The 20707-nt window shown below is 38.9% G+C and overlaps 2 protein-coding genes across 20 annotated transcripts in view; one reads left to right on the top strand and one right to left on the bottom strand.

Annotated features, from left to right (window-relative positions):
* Nfe2l3 (NFE2 like bZIP transcription factor 3) overlaps window positions 1–7838 on the top strand; it is a 31368-nt gene extending 23530 nt beyond the window's left edge. The window contains exons 3-4 of one of the 3 annotated variants that reach the window (XM_004839531.4): window positions 5350–5418; window positions 6300–7838. In XM_004839531.4, coding sequence (XP_004839588.2) covers window positions 5350–5418; window positions 6300–7487 — 1257 coding nt within the window. In that variant the 3' untranslated portion in view covers window positions 7488–7838. The remainder of the gene's footprint in view (window positions 1–5349; window positions 5419–6299) is intronic. The other 2 variants (XM_087206618.1, XM_021254103.2) reach the window with 2 other exon arrangements.
* Window positions 7839–10284: 2446 nt separating this feature from the next.
* Window positions 10285–20177, bottom strand: Hnrnpa2b1 (heterogeneous nuclear ribonucleoprotein A2/B1). Of its 17 annotated transcripts, none has more exons than XR_002393086.2 (13): window positions 20006–20177; window positions 17247–17282; window positions 17039–17149; window positions 16739–16885; window positions 16262–16472; window positions 16037–16138; window positions 15885–15965; window positions 15232–15294; window positions 14112–14231; window positions 13677–13799; window positions 12815–12897; window positions 11323–11973; window positions 10285–10802 (listed from the first exon to the last, which is right to left on the bottom strand). XR_002393086.2 is itself a non-coding variant. In XM_004839534.4 (12 exons), exons 1-11 carry the CDS (start codon window positions 20009–20011, stop codon window positions 12836–12838), a joined length of 1062 nt encoding a protein of 353 aa, XP_004839591.1. In that variant the 5' UTR covers window positions 20012–20177; the 3' UTR covers window positions 10285–10802; window positions 12815–12835. The 17 variants fall into 17 exon arrangements, 9 of the variants coding, with proteins under 9 accessions (XP_004839591.1, XP_087062751.1, XP_087062749.1 ...); XR_001183129.3 differs by having other exon boundaries at window positions 11323–11458; XR_002393087.2 differs by having other exon boundaries at window positions 11386–11458.
* Between the last annotated feature and the right edge of the window lie 530 nt (window positions 20178–20707).

Below are 20707 nucleotides of genomic sequence, written 5' to 3'. Positions count from 1 at the left end.
TTCAGCATGTCTCCTCCCCAAGAGGTAGTTTGGGGGTGAGCCTTGAACACCCTTGGAAGACAGAGAACACCATTCTTGGGCTGTTCTCAGACAGCCCATCACCACTGTAGTCTACTGTGTTAACATGACACCAAACATCATTTTATTCCATAAAATCAGAAACAGCTTTGTTCTCTTTGCCTACCCACTGTTCTTCATCTGCTGCACTCACAAGGCTTAGTATGGAAAAGAGTGCATGGAGCCACCTGTTTCCCCAGTTTGTCCTTCCCTGATGGTTAGGCTGCCTTCTCTGAGCCTGGGAGTATTGGTCATAAGAACTCAGGAAAGGTGTTGATGGGTATCAACCCCAAAAGTTTCCCTTCTCTGACTGGGATACATTTAAACTTTGTCAGATGTGTATTTTCAATTTAGACAGGCACTTTTATTTCATAGGTTCTTTGGGGATCCTTGCCAGGTAGCTGGGAGTTCTCCACCTGCCCTACTGCCCGACAGGGACAAATGCATCTCTACCCCTAGCTGATCCTTTAGGGTTCCGTGTATATTCACTCTCTCACCTCTCCAGGTCACCCTCTCAGCCACTTGATAGCTGTCTAGCATATGGCCCTGGACACATGCTCTTCGCATTCTTCAGTTCAGCCCCCCCTTTGCTAACTACAGCCCTTGCTTGACCTTTTGCCTCTTATATTTCTCAGGGAAGCTACTCTGTCATCAAACTACAGGAGCATACACTTAAGTTTTAAATAGCCTTCTTGAAAGTCTTTTTGCTATTCTCCAAGTGAGAGAGGTAATTACTAACCATATTTTCATTTCCTAACTTCTCTAGCTTCAAGCCTTTCATAATCCTCAATCTTTGCCTAGCATTTTACTTCAGAATGCAGAAGTATCTGGCACCTGTCTGTGCTTTTTCCCCAGCTAGTATTCTTGCTGCCTTTCTAATTTATGTACTTTGTTTCCTCAGTCATGTACCTTTTGTGTGGCTTTAACCCCCACACACACATACCAAATTAGTTCCTGTTTGCCATATGAATACTGAAAGATTTTGAAAGAGGCAACACTTTCCTGAGTTCCTCAGTTCTCTTTTATGAGGAAAAGGATGTTTTACCAGTCTATCACTTCTTTAACACTTATATAGTACTGTATGTTATTCCTTACTTTTGTCCTTGGAATATGTCTTTGCCTTTACTCCCTTGGTTTCTCAGAAAAGTGTTATTTCTTTGAGTTACCTGTAGTAACATATTCACTACTACACATTTAGTAATAGATGAAAATTGGAGCTTTCTTGGAGAAGTTAAAATATAATTTGATGCCAAACACATTAATCACTTAAAGCAAGGCATCAGTGCCTTAGTTCTGAGTGGCTCCCCTTTTCATCGTTACCTTTTTGTTCCTACATTATATCCAATGTTTGTTTTGTTTTGTTGTTTGGTACCAGGGATCAAACTCGGGACCTTGTGCTTTCAAGGCAGGCACTGGACCCACTGAGCTAAATCCCCAGCTATCCAATGTTTAGTTAGCATTTACATACTATCTTTGTGTATTGCAAACTACACGTTATATAGAGTAGCTTTGAGAATATTTTTGCTGGCCCTTTTGTTAGGATATTTAGTAGATGCTTTCAGTTTGTTAAAGAAAACAAATGAAATGTCAGATCACTGAATCATTGGCATTTCTGTTTTTGTAGCCCCTATATAGTCATATACTTAAGACTGTAGCCAGTTAACGAATACGTAATATATGTAAAGTAGCCTGAAGAAATTCTCTTCCAGCTAGAGAAATAGCTTCATAGTTTCATGTGTTAAGCTGTCTTATAAAACTGAATGTCTATCTACCATGTTATCTGAATATTATTAGTGGTCTGTGTAAAATGCAATCAATTCTTGACCTAAAATGGAAACTTGTTCTTATCTTATATGAAAGTTAATAAGGAGAAATACAAATGGCTGATTTCTCAGCAATCTAAATCAAACTGAGTATGTGTAACTCTTAATGTTTGTTTTGTTTTGTTCTGGCAGTACCGGGGATTGAACCAGGACCTTTGCACTGGGCTGCATCCCCAGCACTACCACCACCACCCCCTTTAAGATGGGGGTCTCCTTAAATTGCACAGGTCAGGCTCAAGCTTGGGATCTTCTTCCTGCCATTATAGGTGTGTGCTACCCTACCAGGCTGGATTAATTTTTTAAATGGTTCAGCTGTCCATGTTTATGTAAAATTTCTCCTGCTTAAGGAAAAAACAAGACAATTTAAAAAAAGAAAAAAACTTAGGGCCAAGGATTTACCTCAGTGGTACTGCCACCTGCCTCACAAGCGCAAGGTCCTGAGTTCAATCCTGGTACCACCAAAAAAAAAAAAAAAAATTAGATTTTAAAATGGCCCAGTTCCATAAAATCAAGTATCTCAAAATTGTTCTGTGCTGTGTGATTTCTCAGGTGTGGCAGACAGGAAAACTTGTCATCTACTATCTGCAAACAAGAATCCTTTCCAATTAAAATCATCAAATGTGATGAGGGGGCACCCTGATGAGATTAAGACATTTGAAGGGATTGAGGTTATGGCAGGTTTCTGAAGCTGTTATCAACCAGTTGTACAGAAGGCAATCTGAAGAAAACTCACCAACAGCTAGAACTGATCCAACAGAGATGCTTTGTTTTAAGAGAATCTTTCTCACCTCTCATCCTCTTTTATCTCCTGTGGGGAAACACCACCCAACTTGGGCTATAAAGCCTGGTAGGGAGGGCTTAGCCCCTGAGCCTTCCATTTCCTAGGCACTGAAGGGAACAAGCAAAAAAATTAAACCCAACTTTGAGTAGCCTAAAGGACCAATCTCTAAATTCATTCACTTCAATCAAAATGGCCCTCATATCCATAGTTCCATATTTTAATTAAGGCTTCTTTTACAGCAGATAACACCATTTATCCACCATTCACAGCAAATTTTGGTCAGCCAAGGACTAAGCCTAAATTTAGGACCATTAACAGAACAAAACGCTTCTGAAAATTAAGAAACAAGGTCTTTTTCTTTTGGTTATTAGGGATCGAACTCAGGACCTTGCCCTTGCAAGGCAGGTCCAGTGCCACTGAGCTAAATCCCCGGCCCAATAAGGACTCATTTTAAACAACAATCCATTTGGCCGAGAAGCCTATTATGCACTCAGATGTTTAATTTTCAAGTTAAATAAGAGCAGAGAAGAAATCTTACCCATTACCCATTTAGCTTGAACTTAATTGTCTTATTGCAGGGCCGGGGATTTTAGCTCAGTGGTTTCGCTGCCTGCTGCGCAAGCACAAGGACCCGAGTTCAATCCCCGGTACCCGCCCCCCCCCCCAAAAAAAGTCCTACTGCATGTATAGACAAAGTCTAACATAATATGGGCCTTGAAAAACACAGCTTCATAGAACTCAGGGTATTTTGCAGAAAAGACACAATGTATTTATGTGTACACACACACACCCAACTGAATAAAAAAAAAGGAAACCCTAAAATAAATGTTTAGGGGGTGGGAGTGACGTGGAGAACAAGGGTACCTCATTTGGGATTATGAATTCACTATAAGATACTCCCTCTGCACACACCAAAAATGTAGATATCCTACTTAAATGAATTAACATAACTCAGAAGAAAAGGAATTCTGTAGATACAAGAAATAATGAAGGAACTCAAATTTAGAATTTAAGGTGATTGGGTACTGAAGTTGAACAGTCTCAAAGAACTGGAACCAGGTATGACAGGCTGGGTTTAGTGGATGGGATACAAATCTCTCAAGCCCATGCTTGGGGGAATGTAGGCTTCCTAAAAATTCAACATTTTTAAGGCTCTCATGTCCAAGAAATTTGGATTGGGACAACTCTTCACCTGTTAGAATCAAACTCAAAGGGGCCTCAAAACTAAATATAGGGTCTGAATCTACACTATGGTCACCATGAGGAATCTTGGGCCAAGAGCCTAAAATTTAGTAAGTTGGTATAAACATTGATACTTGGGCAGAAAAATGTAAAACTGTCGGGGGTTTCCAACAAACATGAGGTCCCTTTTAAAAGTTAAGAAATTCAGATTAGCCATGAGTCAACATGTGCCCCTCCCCCAAAAAAGCATAACTTATCTAAAAAGTACTCCAAAATTAAGGTCTTTTTTTTTTTTGGTACCAGGGATTAAACTCGGGTCCTTTTGCTTGCACAGCAGGTGGCAAAACCACTGAGCTAAATCCCCGGCCCAAGGTCTTTAAAAGAAAAAATTTGTAAGTCAAGAACAGACTATCATAAAAGTGGATATAGAAAAGATTCATGATAGCAGGCCCAGCACTCAGGAGGCTGGGGCAGGATTGCTGCAAGTTCAAGAGGCCAGCCTGGACTGGACTACATAGGAAGACTCTTCTCAAAAAACAACAGCGGAGGGTGGGAGGGGTGTATATTGGGAGCCAAAGAAATGACCCAGTGTACCACAGAGAAGGATGCAAAATATGAAAGAAAAATCTTGTTATTCCTAATAGGGCTCCTAGAAGCGCAGAAAATATCCAAGAAGAAACATTTAACGAAAGTATAGGAAAATGTTTCCAGAATTAAAATGGTCCTTGGTTTAAAGGAGTATATAAAAATTCTAATCAGAGTAAATACAAGCAAATGAAATCTCAGGCATATCTAAGTGAGAGCCTCAGAAACTAAGAAAAAAATTAAAATTATCCAAGGAAAAACATTTGCTATAAATAATCACACAACAAACACTACTGATTAAAAATGTCTGGGCCGGGGATTTCGCTCAGTGGTTTCACCGCCTGCTGCGCAAGCTCAAGGACCCAAGTTCAATCCCTGGTACCTAAAAAATAAATAAAAACGTCCTACAACAAAGTATTGAGGAAAAATCTTACAGCTAGTATTTTTACCAGGTAATGTATCATGTAAGCATGAAGGCAAATTCTAGGATATAAAAACTAACAGTGTTTACTATTCAGATCCTCTTCACAGAAGTTATTCCAACAAGCTAAACCCTGAAGGCAGGAATTAGATGAACCAACCAATGAAGATGTTAAGACATTTGGATAAATATAATTATGTAGCCAACTGGCAGGTTTGGCTACCAATGGACAAAAATAAAGTGGAATTAAAAATAGCCAAACATAGAGACATTCGTTAGAACAAAAAATGGAGTTTAGAGTTAAAGGTCCTGATTTAAGATTTTTTTTACTTTATGCATATTAAAACACCAAGAGTACTATAAAGGATAAAAGTAGCATGTAAAACTGTGGAATAAAATAGGGATAAATCATCTAGTTATGTAGATAAGACCTGGTTGTCTTTAAAGTCCCAGATGATGACTTGTCTTTTGTCTAAAGAATGATGCACTTTTTTTCCTAGCGACATCTAAATGGAACAGATGCAGACTTATTTCAGCTTCTCTCATCACAGCCTGAATATTCTCTGGAGGTAATTAGGATCTTGACTTTTATCCTTACAGAATCATAATCTGCAGTGACCTTCATGTGAATAAATACAACCCTCTTACTTGGATGACACAGCAGCTTAATGTAACACAAATGCAGTATTTACTATCAAGGGGGTCATTAACCACATAGGCCTTATGCCCCACCCACCCCCATAGTGGGGATGGAACTCAGGACCTTCCACTTGCCAGGCAGCCACAGCACTACTGAGCTACATCCCTGGCCCACATGCCTTTTATAGAAAGTTAACTTTGTAGAATTAAATATGTAAATTCCTCCTTCCAAATAATCCCAAAGGTATGAAATACATCAAACTTACCACTCACTCACATGGTAGCAAAATAGCAAACATCTGACAAACTAAAGGAGTTTTTTCTGGTAGCATGTCATAATTTATGACGCTTAAAAACCTCTCCCCTCCACAGAATGCTTCACTAGATTACCCTTGAGCTATAATGTGGGTTTAGATTGCCAAGGACTAGTAAATTATACCAATATTAGATTTAGTAACGAGATCAACTTTAATACCTAATCAAAATTTTTACCTTTTTTTCAAGTCACCATATTGATTTGGGCTCATATCAGATGCACTGCCTGGGCCGGGGATTTAGCTCAGTGGTTCCGGTGCCTGCCTCGCAAGGGCAAGGTCCAGGTCCCGGAGTTCACAATCCCCAGTACCAAAAAAAAACCAAAAAAAAACACAGATTGCATTGCCTATACTTTAGGGAATTATTCATAGCCAGCAGCACATCCCTGTTCGTATACAGGAATTGACAAAAGTGAGCCACGTTGTATTAGGTAATAAGAATTGTTTTTGAAATAGGCTTTTGTATATTTAAAGTGCTTTTTTCCATCCTTTTTCAGGGTGTTTCACTGGAAGATACTCCTTTTCAAAGTACTATCAGTGATGGTATGAATTCTTCAGCACATAATGTAAATCTTAGCCAGGCCATAAGTCATGACGTAAATCTTCATGAAGCCATGTTGCTGTCCCCCAACACGTTTAGAAGAGATCCAGTAACAAGGACTTCACAGACACAAGAACCATTTCTGCAGACCCTTCCTGGTACTAATCTGACAGAATTTCACCCACCTGCTGACAATCAGATGAGGAATCTAACAAGCCAAGATCTTCTGTATGGCCTTGATGCAAACATATTTGATGAGATAAACTTACTATCATTGGCTGTGGAAGGTTTTGATCCAATGGAAGTTTCTTTTCAGGAACCAGATTCTGATTCTGGACTGTCGTTAAATTTGAGTCATAACACATCCATCACCAAGTCTAATTCTTATTCTACATGTAATGAAGATGCTGTAAGTTATACTAGTGACCTTAAAAATCTTTCCGGACATGATTTAGAAGGGGCTGTTGGTGGTTATTGCCCAGAACACAGTATGCTCTGTCACATGGATCACAGTTATGAAGCTGGTTTCCAAGATCTCGTATTTCACAATCACACTTACCACTTACAGCCAGGTGTACCAGAACCCACTTCTCAATCTTTTTCAACGTCTGGGAAATCTCAGAAAATGAATAGGTATTTCAACAACACAGATAAAAATTTGAGCCGTGACGAACGGCGTGCTAAAGCTCTGCGTATCCCTTTTTCTGTTGAAGAAATTATCCGCATGCCTGTTGATTCTTTCAACAGCATGTTAAGCAGGCACTATCTGACAGACTTACAAGTCTCACTGATGCGTGACATCAGACGAAGAGGGAAAAATAAAGTTGCTGCTCAGAACTGTCGTAAGCGCAAATTAGACATAATTTTGAATTTAGAAGGTGAAGTGTGCAATTTGCAAGCAAGAAAGAAAACCCTTGAGAGAGAGCAAGCCCAATATAACAAAGCTATTAATATAATGAAACAGAAACTGAATGACCTTTATCATGTTTTTAGTAGATTAAGCGATGACCAAGGTAGGCCAGTTAATCCAGACCAGTATATACTTCAGTGCAGCCATGATGGAACTGTTTTCATTGTACCAAAAGAACTAGTAGCCCCAGGCCAAAAGGAAACCCAAAAGGGAAAGAGAAAAAACAGAAGTTGAAGATGGACTTCATTTCTATGGATAAAATAACATTCAGAAACTTACTTGGGTCATAGACCATTTAAACTGATTTGGAAATTTTACTGCTATTTTAATCACTTTTCTCAATAAATGTTTAGGAATCATTGTAATTCTGGGAAACTGAAGCCACAATTTTACATAAAACCTGAAGATTCATAAAGGTCACACACCACTTCTATTACAGCCACCTCTGACAGCTACTCCAAAAAGCAGACACTGAGGTGTATTTTTTAACTACAGTGTTAATACTCATCTAGCACTATAATGAAAGCTTTAATTTTTATGAATATTTAACTTCATGTTTGAAAATAAATTTTATATTTGAACTCACTTTTATACAAAAATTCCAACATTTCCCCCTCCAAGTGATTATCTAGCAGAGCAGCAGCAGTGATCGGTAACATGTATCCCTCAAAATTAAAACCAGCTTGTAGGAACAACCCTTCAGTATTTTTATCCCTACAACATTAAAGCAAACAAACTAACGGATAATCCAGTAACTAGAAATATTAAAGCATGGTAGGTGTTTATTTGTAATGCAGAAAAGGTAGCTAGCTTAACAAAATAGTAAAGCAATGGATATAAAAATAAGTCAAGCAATCCCAGAAATAATGGTTTCTAAAAACTATTAGTCACAACTCTAAAGATTTTCTTAAATTACCCAGGTTTTGGACACGTTGAAAATTTTACTGTTGGGCCGGGGATTTAGCTCAGTGGTTCCAGCGCCTGCCTTGCAAGCGCAAGGTCCCAATACCAAAAAAAAAAAAAAAAAAGGAAAATTTTACTGTGCCCCAAATGTGATACCCAAATCATCAGAATCAAGGCTGTCATTTATGATTACAATATGAAATGCTACACGTTGTGACAAAGCACTACACCTTGGGGTTTTTTCAACTGTTTTCAAGCTCTAGAGTTTGCCAGCAATGTTTTTAAATACAAATACCGGAGTAGTCCAGTTTTCCTCAATGAACTGGCCAGCCTGACAGGATTTTTCCACAAAAGGTTATTACTTGCCAAGTGTATTCATAAATTTCTGAGTATCAAGAGATTAGAGTTGCACAATGGCTAGCTCCTGGATGAGTTTTATACCCACGCATCCTGGATTTAGGACCTAAGTTTATTTGCTAGCTAGAACCCTCGCCTAGTTCACTAAAAAATCTCAGGCACATTTGTCTAACTGGTTTGTAATTTATAGTTGTGTTCAAGTGCATTTTGTAACATAAGCTCACTAAATTCTGACCTTCAATGTAAATTAGTGCTCACTGTTGTTAAAGTTCATGTCACAAAATTCTAGGCAAGTGGAATCTTAATTTAGCAGTCCACACAGCAACTGTATCCCTCTTAAAATCCTCATTTCCTACCAATACACAAACACACCGAAGTGACTGCCCTCAAAGGTGCAATCAGTTTGTTTCTGGTGAAATGTTTCCTGATTGACCTCTAGAACGTAAGGAGCTGAGTCATTTAGGATGTTATTAAAAATGTCAACCGCACACCCTGCCACAGCACTATTCATTCCACTTACCTTGCCTGTCTACTTCAGCACCCTTAAGTCCTCCAGCCCCCACGTAAACTGCAGCCTAAAGCACCAATTATTAGATTAAGTATAAGCATGCTGTCAAATAGCCACCTAGATGGGAGTTCCTAATGTTCAAACTGGACAAGGGCAGAACACGTGGTTTAGGTGTCCTGACATTTTTTTTTTTTTTTTTTTTTGAAGATTTCATCAGGCTAAAACATCATGACTTGGGCCGGGGATTTAGCTCAGTGGTGCCACCACATGCCTCGCAAGCACAAGGTTTGATCCCCCCCTACCAAAAAACTAAACAAAACATGACTTGGTCAGCCCAACAGGGATATAAAAAAACCACAGGAGTAAAGATTTTTTTTCACATTTGTACACAGAACTGCATTCAAAGCTAGCTCCCAATGTTTGCACTCACAGTAAATACATCAGATCAATGTTGGATCATAACTCCGGGGAAAGCCAAGTGCTAATTTACAGCCTCTTATGTTATTTTTGGATGTAAATTCTACAACCTGTCCTTTATGACAGCTACACCTCCAAGTGAATGAACTCACAGAGGCAAAGCAAGTGTACTGTTGCTTGTAGAGAGGCTCAGTAGTAGTGTTAAACCTGAAGGAAAGAAACATACCATACCACGGTGTACAAAGTCATTCCCTTTCTTCTTGTAACGGGAAAAAGCACCTTACGTGTTCACTATCCAACATTACCGACCATAAAAAGCCTTTATCTCCAGTAACCCAGTTACTTCACTGTCAACACCTAGTTTATTTACAATATTCCCATGACTTTAAGAACAGAGTATCTTGCACCTGTATTATTAGACCAGTTTGGTTTCTTCAGTTAAAATGTCGCTACAGGAAACCAAGTATTCTGACAAGTGCAGTTGATGACAGATGCACCTATTTCAAATACAAGCTCATAGTACTGTTATTTGACTTACCTTAGAGCAATCTCATTTTCAAAACCAAAAGAAATTACAACTTTGTTCACCCTTATGTTAAGTCAAACACCTAGACAGTCCCCATTACTAAATGTAACGCAGAAAGCTCTAGTCCAATGGTAACGACTGATGTTCACATGTAAAGTGTAAATTGCAACCGGACTGACTGACATTTGACAAACTGTCCAATTTTGTCTGTGTTTAGCACAAAGTTGTTTATGGAGCACTAGCTGGTTAAAATCCATCAATTCAAAAGCCACCACCAATATCAAAGATACAGCAAACTAGCAGTATTCAAACACTGAATATACAGTGCATAAAGAATAGCATTTTATTAGGGACAGTAAATAACGTCCACAATGCTTTTCTCATTTGATTCTTAATATTCAAAAAGTAAAATACGCATAGTTTTGTGAAAACTGCTTTAAAAATTTAGGGGATGGCAATCTTGTAGACAGCTGCATGTTGATAGAACAAGTTTCACATATTTCATGTGTAAGCATTACACCAAGTATTTGCATATAAAAGTATTTATTTTATAAATTTTATATTTAAAATAAATCTGTCTATTCACAAAACCTAATTTAAAACATGATACATTTATCTCTAACTGATGTTATTTTACAAACACTCATTTTTTATCAAGAACCTGTACTAAAATCAAATTTTTGTTTTTATCAAAAAACATTTCCCTTTAATCTTAAGAGAGTGCTTCTTAAATGAAGGCACCAACAAGAACTACTTTCAGATGGTACAGAATTTCTTATTTCTTGAAGACTCTGTGGTTGACCACTTCTTCATTAGTTACCTGCAGCAAGACACCTTCCTGCCAAAGGAAAAAAAAAGTATCTGAAGAAGTTTATCATGTTTGTCCAAAGAACCTAAATAACTTCAGTGGTGGTCTTAGGATCAAAAAAAGACTCTCTGCTGCATACAGAATAAGCCCTGAATATTACAATCCTGAAAAGGCAATAAAGCCAGGAAATTTGAGTAGTAAGAAATTAATTTCAGCAGTCAACCTACAGTTCTGTTTATAATAAGACACTGGGGAAGAATTAGTATTTTCACCTGGCCATTTAATAATGAATAAATACAAGATTTATAATGTAGGAACTTCACTTGTAAGTATAAACTATTTTCTGAAAATAGATCCAACCATTTCACCCTACCTTCTAGGTGACCATGATCCTGATTATGTAAAGCTAGAATCAAAGTAATAGAACACAATATCCATTTTAATAAAAACCCTAGTTCATTCAAAATGCTTGACCCAAGAAATGTGAATACACAAGGGTGTAATGACAGGAAATCTGATTTATTCAACTTTCAGCCTAACTTTTACCTACCATTTTACTACCAACACCACTGAAGGAACCAAGAAAAGCTTTATTAATGATCACTTGGCTTGCCTCAGCTGTTGAAATGAAGCACTTTACAGTCTTTGTGGCAGCAGAATATACTTGTCCATGGTTCATATCAATGCTAAAATTCCAGCAGGGAAAAAAATGATATGTTAAGCACCTGAATCTTCATGGAGAGGAAAAGGGTGGGAAAGAAGGAAAAAAAGGGAAAAACAACCAAAATAATTTTAAGTAAATGACAGATTGGAAAACAGGGTTTATTAAATATTCTCTTGAGTTTATAAATTGTTAAACTCAATTTGTAGCTATGTTAAACTACATAAGAACCACTATACTGAAAGAGCATTGAAGAGTTATTAATCTTTTAGGGAGGAAAATTAAGAAAGAAAAAGTAAATATGATCTTACCTAAAGAAGTTTAACTGAAGCTTAGAACTACTTTGCTCTACACCCTCAGCTTTCGTTGGCATCCTTATAAACTACTGTAGTTAAAGCTTTGTAGAAACAGCACAGTTTTTTAAGACTGGCTGAACTTAGTAGCCGTCAAGAGTTCTCTTGTACTAGACCTGTGTCCCTGTAGAGTACCTCGCTGGGGTTATTTCCTTTCCTTGCATTGAAGAAGCAGCATCTAAAAGATCTAAAAAGGTGTTTCTCCTTGCAGAGATATCCCTTAAGTTATCTAGATAATTTAATCCTGATGAATTGCAGACAACACACTTATATCTGACCAGCATTTATCTTACACAAATGTAACAACAACTTTGCAATGGACCTTAATTATACTACCCACTCCTTAACTTATTTAAAATAAAAAGTCTATAATTACACAATTTCCTTTAGAATTATTTTATTAAATCATAAATGTACAACAGCTTCTTAACTCTACACACGCACTTAAATTTTTTAAAGGAAAAACGTTATGTCTTATTACACCATGATCCTGGCTAATAGCTTTTCAAAACTTTGAGAAAAATCTTAAAAAAGGTTTCACATGTCACCTGAAACTTACAAATTTAACATTATCAAAGAAGGAATGCTTCTACACTCTTACAAAGACCACTAGAAAGAAACAACAATTAAAAAGCTAAGAAACTGTCTCAAAGGCATTTTTTTTACAATCCTTCCTCCACAGTAAGGTAATGTTATTAAATAATCCAATCCATTCACAAAATGGCTCTCTGCATCTGCTCTGGTGTCTTCTGCCATATCACTGCATATTTATGCATGACTGAGATAAGAGTTTCCTTAACATTGTTATTTCGATAACCTGAAGCTGTTCTGTTACCTCTGGGCTCTCATCCTCTCCTATTTATACAGTGAAGCCTGTTTCAACAGAAGTAAAGAGTAAAAAAAAATAGGTTATGAAATTATCCATCTAACCAGACTTTAAGGAAAGATAACATGATCCTAAAAAGCTTTACTCCTGCAGCTAGGACTCCCAAGACAATAATTAATTGTAAAACTCAAAAACTACTTACCCATGGCAAATAGGAAGAAGCTCAGTATCGGCTCCTTCCACCATAACCCCCACTTCCTCCACTGCCTCCTGGACCATAATTTCCTAGAATGGTGAGAAGAGCAGAAGAGCAAATTTATTTCATTTCCCATGATCAGCATATACTAGCTGCTTTTTATTTATAGCCATCTAGTCTTCAGCAGACCACAGCCCTTTACATTCTAACTCAATTACTTAGCTGAACATCCAAATGTATACAAGTATTTTAGTTTTGTTATTGTATCGATGTTATTTTGTTTAAAAAGCCTTCTACCATCACCTTTCATTTTTAATAAAGACATTTAAAAAAAAAGAATGTACCAAGCACAAGAGACAGCATTATCTGGTTTTGTGAAAAACATTCTCAACAAGCTAAACAATGGTTTGAACAAGAACTTGGAATTTAACTTTGAAGAGGCACATCACATATTTATACTACTTGCAATGCGCTCAGTGATTTGGCTATCCAAGCCAGGTGTGGTGCTGCACACCTGTGATCCTAGCACTCGGGAGGCTGGGGTAGAAGGATCACTGTGAATTTGAGGCCAGCCTGTACTACAGTGAGACACTGCCCTACCTTAAAAAAAGTGGTTATCCCTTCTAAGAACTCCCACCTAGTATCTACTATCCTCACACCAAAATATTTTACACAGTAAAAACATATCTCCTCTACCCCAAATCCCTGTTCTGATATTGTAATCTTTTAAAAGTACTTATGCAAAATTTACCTCATTAACACTGCATATGAGAGAATTAGCCCAATACAACACACTTGGAATGTTACTTTCCCTTCAAGTCATAAAACGCATCAATCACACAAAAATCAATATGAAATTTTAACTTACCTCCACCATATGGTCCCCCCATGTTCCTGCTACCACCAAAGTTTCCACTTTTCATTGGACCATAGTTAGAAGGTTGTTGGTTGTAATTTCCAAAATCATTGTAATTTCCACTTCCATAATTTCCTTAAAAAAAAGTGTCAGCATTTTATTACAACCCAACCAAATAAAGCAAAGATGCATGCCAAGTATTTAGGACAAAGCTCTCATAAAAACAAATCAGAATGCCAATTGTGCAGTTCTACAATATGTAAAAGCATCTAGTGGCAATGGTAAAATAAGAACAAAGTATCCTGTAAATTCCCACATAAAGGCTGTAGGCAGGTGCCAGGAATATACATCAGTGGGATAAAGGCCTTGCCTATCTTAAGAGGCTCTTGGTTTGCTTCCCAGTATTGTCAAAGACGTCAGTGGGAAGGTGGCATATGAATTTATTACCTCCTCCATAGTTGTCATAACCACCTCCGTAGCCCCCACCCTGGTTTCCATATCCTGGTCCTCCACCACCATATCCTCCTCTTCCTCCTCCATAACCAGGGCTACCTCCAAAATTGCCACCTAAATAAAAGAAGCATTTAATTAATATTTTCAATGCTTCTAAACTTTATTATCAGACCTATTAAAAATTTCTCAGAACATACACTTCTGTATAGTCTTATTTCTATGAAATCTCTTCTAGAATGACCTTAAGCCCAAAATACCTACAAATAGGTAAAGCATTTGGTTCTGGAGTGGCTAGAAGTCACCACAACTATCACCTGTGACTAAACAAATTAATGTCTAACTACTGGCATGATCTTTTGGAGGAAGGGTCACAACTCCCCCTACTGGTACAAAAATCTTAAGTTAGCAAGCAAATCATGTTCCCCTTATGAATTACATTATTTCTTATACTACATACTCATTACCCTCTCCTGAGCAGGAAACCTGGACAATTTAAAGTAAGTAAAGTTTTAGGTAATTTGAGATCTGAAAACTAGCACAGTAAGCCTCAAATTATGTGCAGTGTGAACTCTGCTTTGTCTAAAATTTGTAACAGATTGTCAGTCACTTAGTAACACACAGCAAGTAGCAAAAGCACATTTACAATCCATCTTCATTTTAAATGTCCTTTTAAAATCAGGACTAAGAACACAGTTGCTCTATTTTCCCTTTACATACTGCTCTTAGTCAAATTCACTACTCTATACTTAGCAGAAACACAAAAGTACATAAAATCTCACATGTAGGTTCTATTCTTTTACTCCAGAAATGTGAGCACATGGTGGGTGTCTGTAACTTTTCAGAAATGACCCAGCCATATAACTTTGTACTCAGCATCCCAACACCTAAAACATATTTACTTGTAACACAGCTAAGCCACAATTTTTAAAACTTAGTACGTGAACAAGTATTACCCAGGTCTTTTTTTTTTGGTACCAGGGATCGAACTCGGGTCCTTGCGCTTGCGCAGCAGGTGGCAAAACCACTGAGCTAAATCCCTGGCCCAGCCTAGGTCTTTAAAAAGGGTAAACGTAGTTAAATCTTGTCACATAAACCAAAATTAGAAAAAACTGACCTCCAGGTCCTCCTCCATACCCATTATAGCCATCACCAAATCCACGTCCACTTCCATATCCGTCTGTTAGGGGTCAAAAAATGAAGGATTATTGTACCCTGTTCTACATATCCCATATCCCCAACACTATTAGTGCCTCAGAATGAGAATAACCCAGAACACCTTGGTCTAGAACACACTTGTTCCCTTACTGGTTTAAAAAAAAACAAAAAACCCTCAAGGAGCACCTAATTTTTTATTTTATGCTAACTTTGGGGCCTGAATTCTGGAACTCTTGACTAGAAAGATTCATTTATCCATACAAATGACAGTGAATGGGGCTAGACCTTTTGTCACACACCATATGACATCAGTAAGCCAGTCATACCTCTAAACCTTTTAGCAAAATTCTACCCCAATCAAGACAATGGTTAGCTCACTAATGCTTCTTCTGTTAACTCTACTCGTTATTCAGGAATACTTGTATGTAAGCTGTTACAATGTCATTTCTGAAAGACCACAAATGTTTAACTCCTTTACCACTTGACAGATCCCATCAAGAGCTCACCAAGATACAACACTTAGGGACACCCAAGGTTTGATTCCTAACCCAAATCTAACTAATTTTAAATCAAACACATTTCACCCTTCAAACACTTCAAATTTGCACTTACCAGATCCTCCTCTAAAGTTACTTCCTGGTCCTGGTCCAAAATTCCCACCGCCACCACGAGAATCCCCAAAACCAAAGTTGCCTACAAAAAATGCTTGTTAGTAGTAAGCACTTAAGACAAATTTAGAGAAAATTAGAATGAATTTTACTTACCTCCTCTTCCACTTCTAGAACTTTGGACTTCCTGCATTTCTTGTCTAGACAAAGCCTTTCTTACTTCTGCATTATGACCATTAATGGTGTGGTATTTTTGCACTGAAACAAAAATTCAGAATCTCCTAAATCCACATGCTAATAGGAATTTTACCTAATGCAATCATAGATATTACCCCAAATTTAATACACGCAAGGGCTGCACACCTAACTACAGACACTTACATACAATTTTATCCACAGGATCATGGTCATCAAAAGTAACAAAGCCAAAGCCTCTTTTTTTCCCAGACTGCCTATCAGTAATTATTTCAATGGTATCAATTTTTCCATATTCTTCAAAGTAATCTCTAAGGTGATGTTCCTCAGTATCTTCTTTAATTCCACCAACAAACAGTTTCTTCACAGTCACGTGAGCCCCTGGTTTTCCAGACTCCTACAAAAGTGGGGGGGGGGGGGGAGTTAACCTGAGAGAAAAAAGTCGGAAGCATGATTGCAAGCATTCCTTCCATCTTTTTGTTTCATCTGGCTTAAACCTCTTTTACGACAGATAAGGTAAAACATTAGTTTCAAGAGCCTAGTCTTGAAAAACAAAAAACACCAGGTCCAAGGAACCCAACCACTTTAGGCATTATTTGTTTTAAAAGTTACATTCTGCTTAGGATATGTTCATGTTTATTGCATTTAGTTTGCTTTGCTCACCTCTCTTGCTACAGCACGTTTTGGTTCAACTACTCTCCCATCAATTGAATGAGGCCTTGCAGCCATGGCAGCATCAACCTCAGCCATGGACGAGAAAGTTACAAAACCAAATCCTCTTGATCTTTTGCTTGCAGGATCCCTCATAACCTTTAAAACCAAAAAGGAATCTTTAGTATTTATTTTCACTGTTAGAAATTCATAACATCAAATAGAATGTTTTATATGAATATTAAGTTGTTTTCTGACAAGATTCACTTAAGTTAGGAGGCTATTATCTGCAGCCTTCCATAGTTAACGTACCACACAGTCTGTCAGTTTTCCCCATTGCTCGTAGTAGTTCCTCAAACTTTCTTCTGTAGTTTCAAAACTTAAGCCACCAATAAAGAGCTTACGAAACTGTTCCTTTTCTCTCTGCAAAGGAAAATACCATTTCAATTTTTATTTACATTTTCTCTTTGTATGCAGGAAATTAAATTCGTAAATATGAGGTGACCTGCTGGCAGAGTACCTTTTTCCTCTCCAAAGGAACAGTTTCTAAAGTTTTCTGGGGGGGAAAAAAGAAACTTACATCAAATTTAAACCATATGTTAAACTACATATTAGTTGCGTTACACCAAAAAACTCTCAGTTGAACTACACAAGTTGCAAAGTCACTAATGCTTGATCTAAATTTACTTGACTTAAAATTATCTTAAGCAAATTTAGTATCACGTCTTTCAAAAACTTTCTAGGAGAAACATTGATTCGATGGTCAGTGAAGAGCTATTAAAAGTATTCTTACCAAAATTATCATTCAATTCTACATCCTTGAAAAACAAATTATCTTTCTTTACTCAATCTATACATTTTTCAATTTAAAAAAAAAACAAAACAAAAAAACCTCTTGGTTCCATACTTAAATTCCATACAAAGTTTTACCATTTATTTCAGGTTTCGTTATCCAAAATCAGTTTTTCCTAAATTGCCCCTATGGTGGCAGTTCTAAGCAGCTCAACCAACCCCCCACCCAAAAAACAAGGTGTTTCTCCATATCAATTTTCAATTAAGAAAAAACTCTGAACATTCATTATATGCACAACATAACCTTATAGTAAATCTTATAACCCAAATTAATTTTTATAATCAACAATGTGTATATCTGAACCCCAAAAAGGTTACAATAAGCAATTTTTGTGGGGCAGACATCCCTGTATTTGGCTTAGGCAACCGTACAACCTTAACCACCTGAACGTAAGTTACAATTATCTACAGGTACAGTAACTCACATTTTAAAACCATAAAAAGTTTCATACTATTACACTATCATTTCCTCAATTCATTAAACCAGATCAAGCTTATTGAACTTATTGAGCACCTGGGAAAATCACACAACATAAAACCAGTGTCTTAAATTCTACAAGTCAAAAACATCTGAGTAGGTATCTCTTAGTTACCTGCAAACCAGCAAGAAAACGTTACATTAAACCTCCCTTTATTTTTGGCAATTAAACCTAGCTTACAGATAACTAACTAGGCTAACAAGTCATACGTCGTATCCAGACCAACTGCCTTGTGTATACGTTAAATAAAATTTTGCTCCTACTGAGCAACATTACTTCTCTCAATCCAGTTCTCTGAAGATTTTCCCTCTATGCGTATTCTCTCAAATGGTCAAAAATCAATTAAAAGCCAATTCAGGCTTTTTTGCCTGCACAAACGTCCAACATTCTGAAAATTTACCTTAAGTTCTCAAAACTAGTTCCTTTTGAGACAATACTTTTTAAGAAATGGTTTTGACATTTAATTTTTAATTATATTTTAATTGTTCAGTAAGTAGGTCTCACATACTACAAATGTGTAAAATATATCTACAATTCTTACAAGTCGCTAACAAAAAGCAAAAACTCTTACTTACCTCATAGTTTTTTCCAAACTTACCCGATGTCCACTATCGATTATAAAAAAAGTTATTTTTATAAATGTGCTTAGGGTCAAAGAAAGTAACCAGGTAGACCCCTTTCGCTTAAAACCGCATTGTGCTTATCAATGTAATCATCAACCAAAATTGCGAACAAATGAGAAAAGTTAAAGTTCAAATACATAATGGCTCAGGCCTACCTAAAAACACTTCGTCCACAGTAATACACTCAACGAATCAAGGACTGAGCCATATTTTAACCAAAGTAAAACAACTAGTTTTTACTTCATTTTCTTTGTAATTTCTGACATACGGATCCGTAGCTTTAACCTCCCAATAAAAATACTATTTAAATACGAAAAAGTTCCACAATTCAAGTAGAACCCTTCAGGACAATAGACTACTAAAATGAATAACCCCCCGCCCAATAATGTCGCTCACTGACACGCTCCATAGTAACCTGAGGACTCTACGTTTTTTAACAAGTTGCCTACAATTCAACTGCTTTCTGAATCACTGCAGCCGCAAATAAAACCGTTACTCAACTGTCGAGGTCTGGAAAGCATAAAACGCTTCCTTCGTCAGACAGCTCGCTTTAAAAGCGGCCCAACGCCCTAGGCCGAGATACCTTCTCTCAGCCGCCGCCAGGAAGCCCTGCAGAGCGCCCCCCCCCGCCCCGGCCCGCCCTCTCTTCTGTGTGGCTCCTGCACGCAATGGCGCCATTTCATCGAGGGGAAGGCAGAGCGCCTTTAGTGAGGTGCGCAGGACTCTAAAGATCCAAGCTCACAAAACACTCCAAATCCACCTCGAAACGAGATGCAAACAGCCCAAGAAGAAAGAAAAATAGTTAATCACTAGTATGCGTCCACAGAAAAATGAAACTAGCGGCGTTGAGAGAGTTGAGACAAAAACGCTGCGGAAGAGGAGAGGAGACAGGAAAATGGCGGCCGCCAAATCCGGTTCCCGGAGAGGGGGAGGGGAGGCTCCGCAGAGCAACTCGCGAGGCCCCGCCGCCCGCCCTGCCGCCCGCCGCCCGCCGAAACGCCCGGCCCCCCGAAGCCGTGGGCCTTCTGGGGGAGAGTGCCCGCTCCCGCGCCCCGCAGGCGCTAAGGGGGCTGCGGCCACCAGAAAAGGCTTCCCCATCCCCCACCCCAGAAAAGGGAAATGGCGCCGGGAGACTGAGGGTGGGGAAAACGTTTACACAATTAAGCCTCCGCTTGCCGACCCCTCGCGGAAACACCTCGAGAACCGCCACGGGGGCGGCCCGGTCTCCCGCCGCTCTCCCACGGAGGCAGCTGGCCGACTTCCACTGCGGCGCCACCGGCCTCGCCATGCCCTTTCCAAGAACTCATTGATTTCAAACCCGTTACCTCCATCGCGGACTCAGTCGCTTCAGCCCGAATTCCCGCAGCCGAGCGAGATGAGAGAGATCTCCGCGGACGAACACGAACCGGACTCGTCCTGGCGCTGTAGTGAGAGCTGTTGCTGCTCGAGAAACACCGCTAACTGCACGTCCACACGGCACCCGGCGCAGCCGCTACTGCCGCTACAGCCGCTGCCGCCTCTTTTCTAGAACCTTCCCCCCCCAGTAACGCGGCTTTCCTTACGTCAATACGTAACGTAAACGCCCTAACCGCCGCCAATGGCGGGAGTGCTTACGCCCCCTTTACGCCGAGTACGTGCTCCTCTCTCATTTGCGGCCAGCGACAGTGCTTTGCGTCATTTGCGCAAATTTGCTCGGTGAATTGCGGAAGGCTCGAGTCCTGCGTATTGCTCCTCCCAGAATTGCGTCCAGCCCCCTCCTTAGCGTAGGGCAGGTGAGAAACGGTCGCGCAGTTTGAAATTAACGCTGGTGGGTGGAGCTAAATCCTCAGCTCTGAGGTCCGGTCCCCTCCAACCAAGAGTTCCTCCGCGTACACCTTTGATAATCCCATCCCCCAGGTTCTCCCGCCTTAAAACAATTCTTTTAGCTTTCCCCTTCGTTTTCCTTTCCCCAGTATAGGACTGACTGGGCCCCTTCCGGAAACACCCGAAGCGATCTGTAGTCAACAAATCACTGTTGCATCAACCGA

This window comes from Heterocephalus glaber, unplaced genomic scaffold (genome assembly GCF_053883595.1).
Source record: "Heterocephalus glaber isolate CG9 unplaced genomic scaffold, H.glaber_assembly_v1.0 deba00000676, whole genome shotgun sequence".
Taxonomy (NCBI): domain Eukaryota; kingdom Metazoa; phylum Chordata; class Mammalia; order Rodentia; family Bathyergidae; genus Heterocephalus; species Heterocephalus glaber.
Note: the sequence above shows the minus strand (reverse complement) of the source record. Positions and strands in the feature narration are given on the sequence as shown.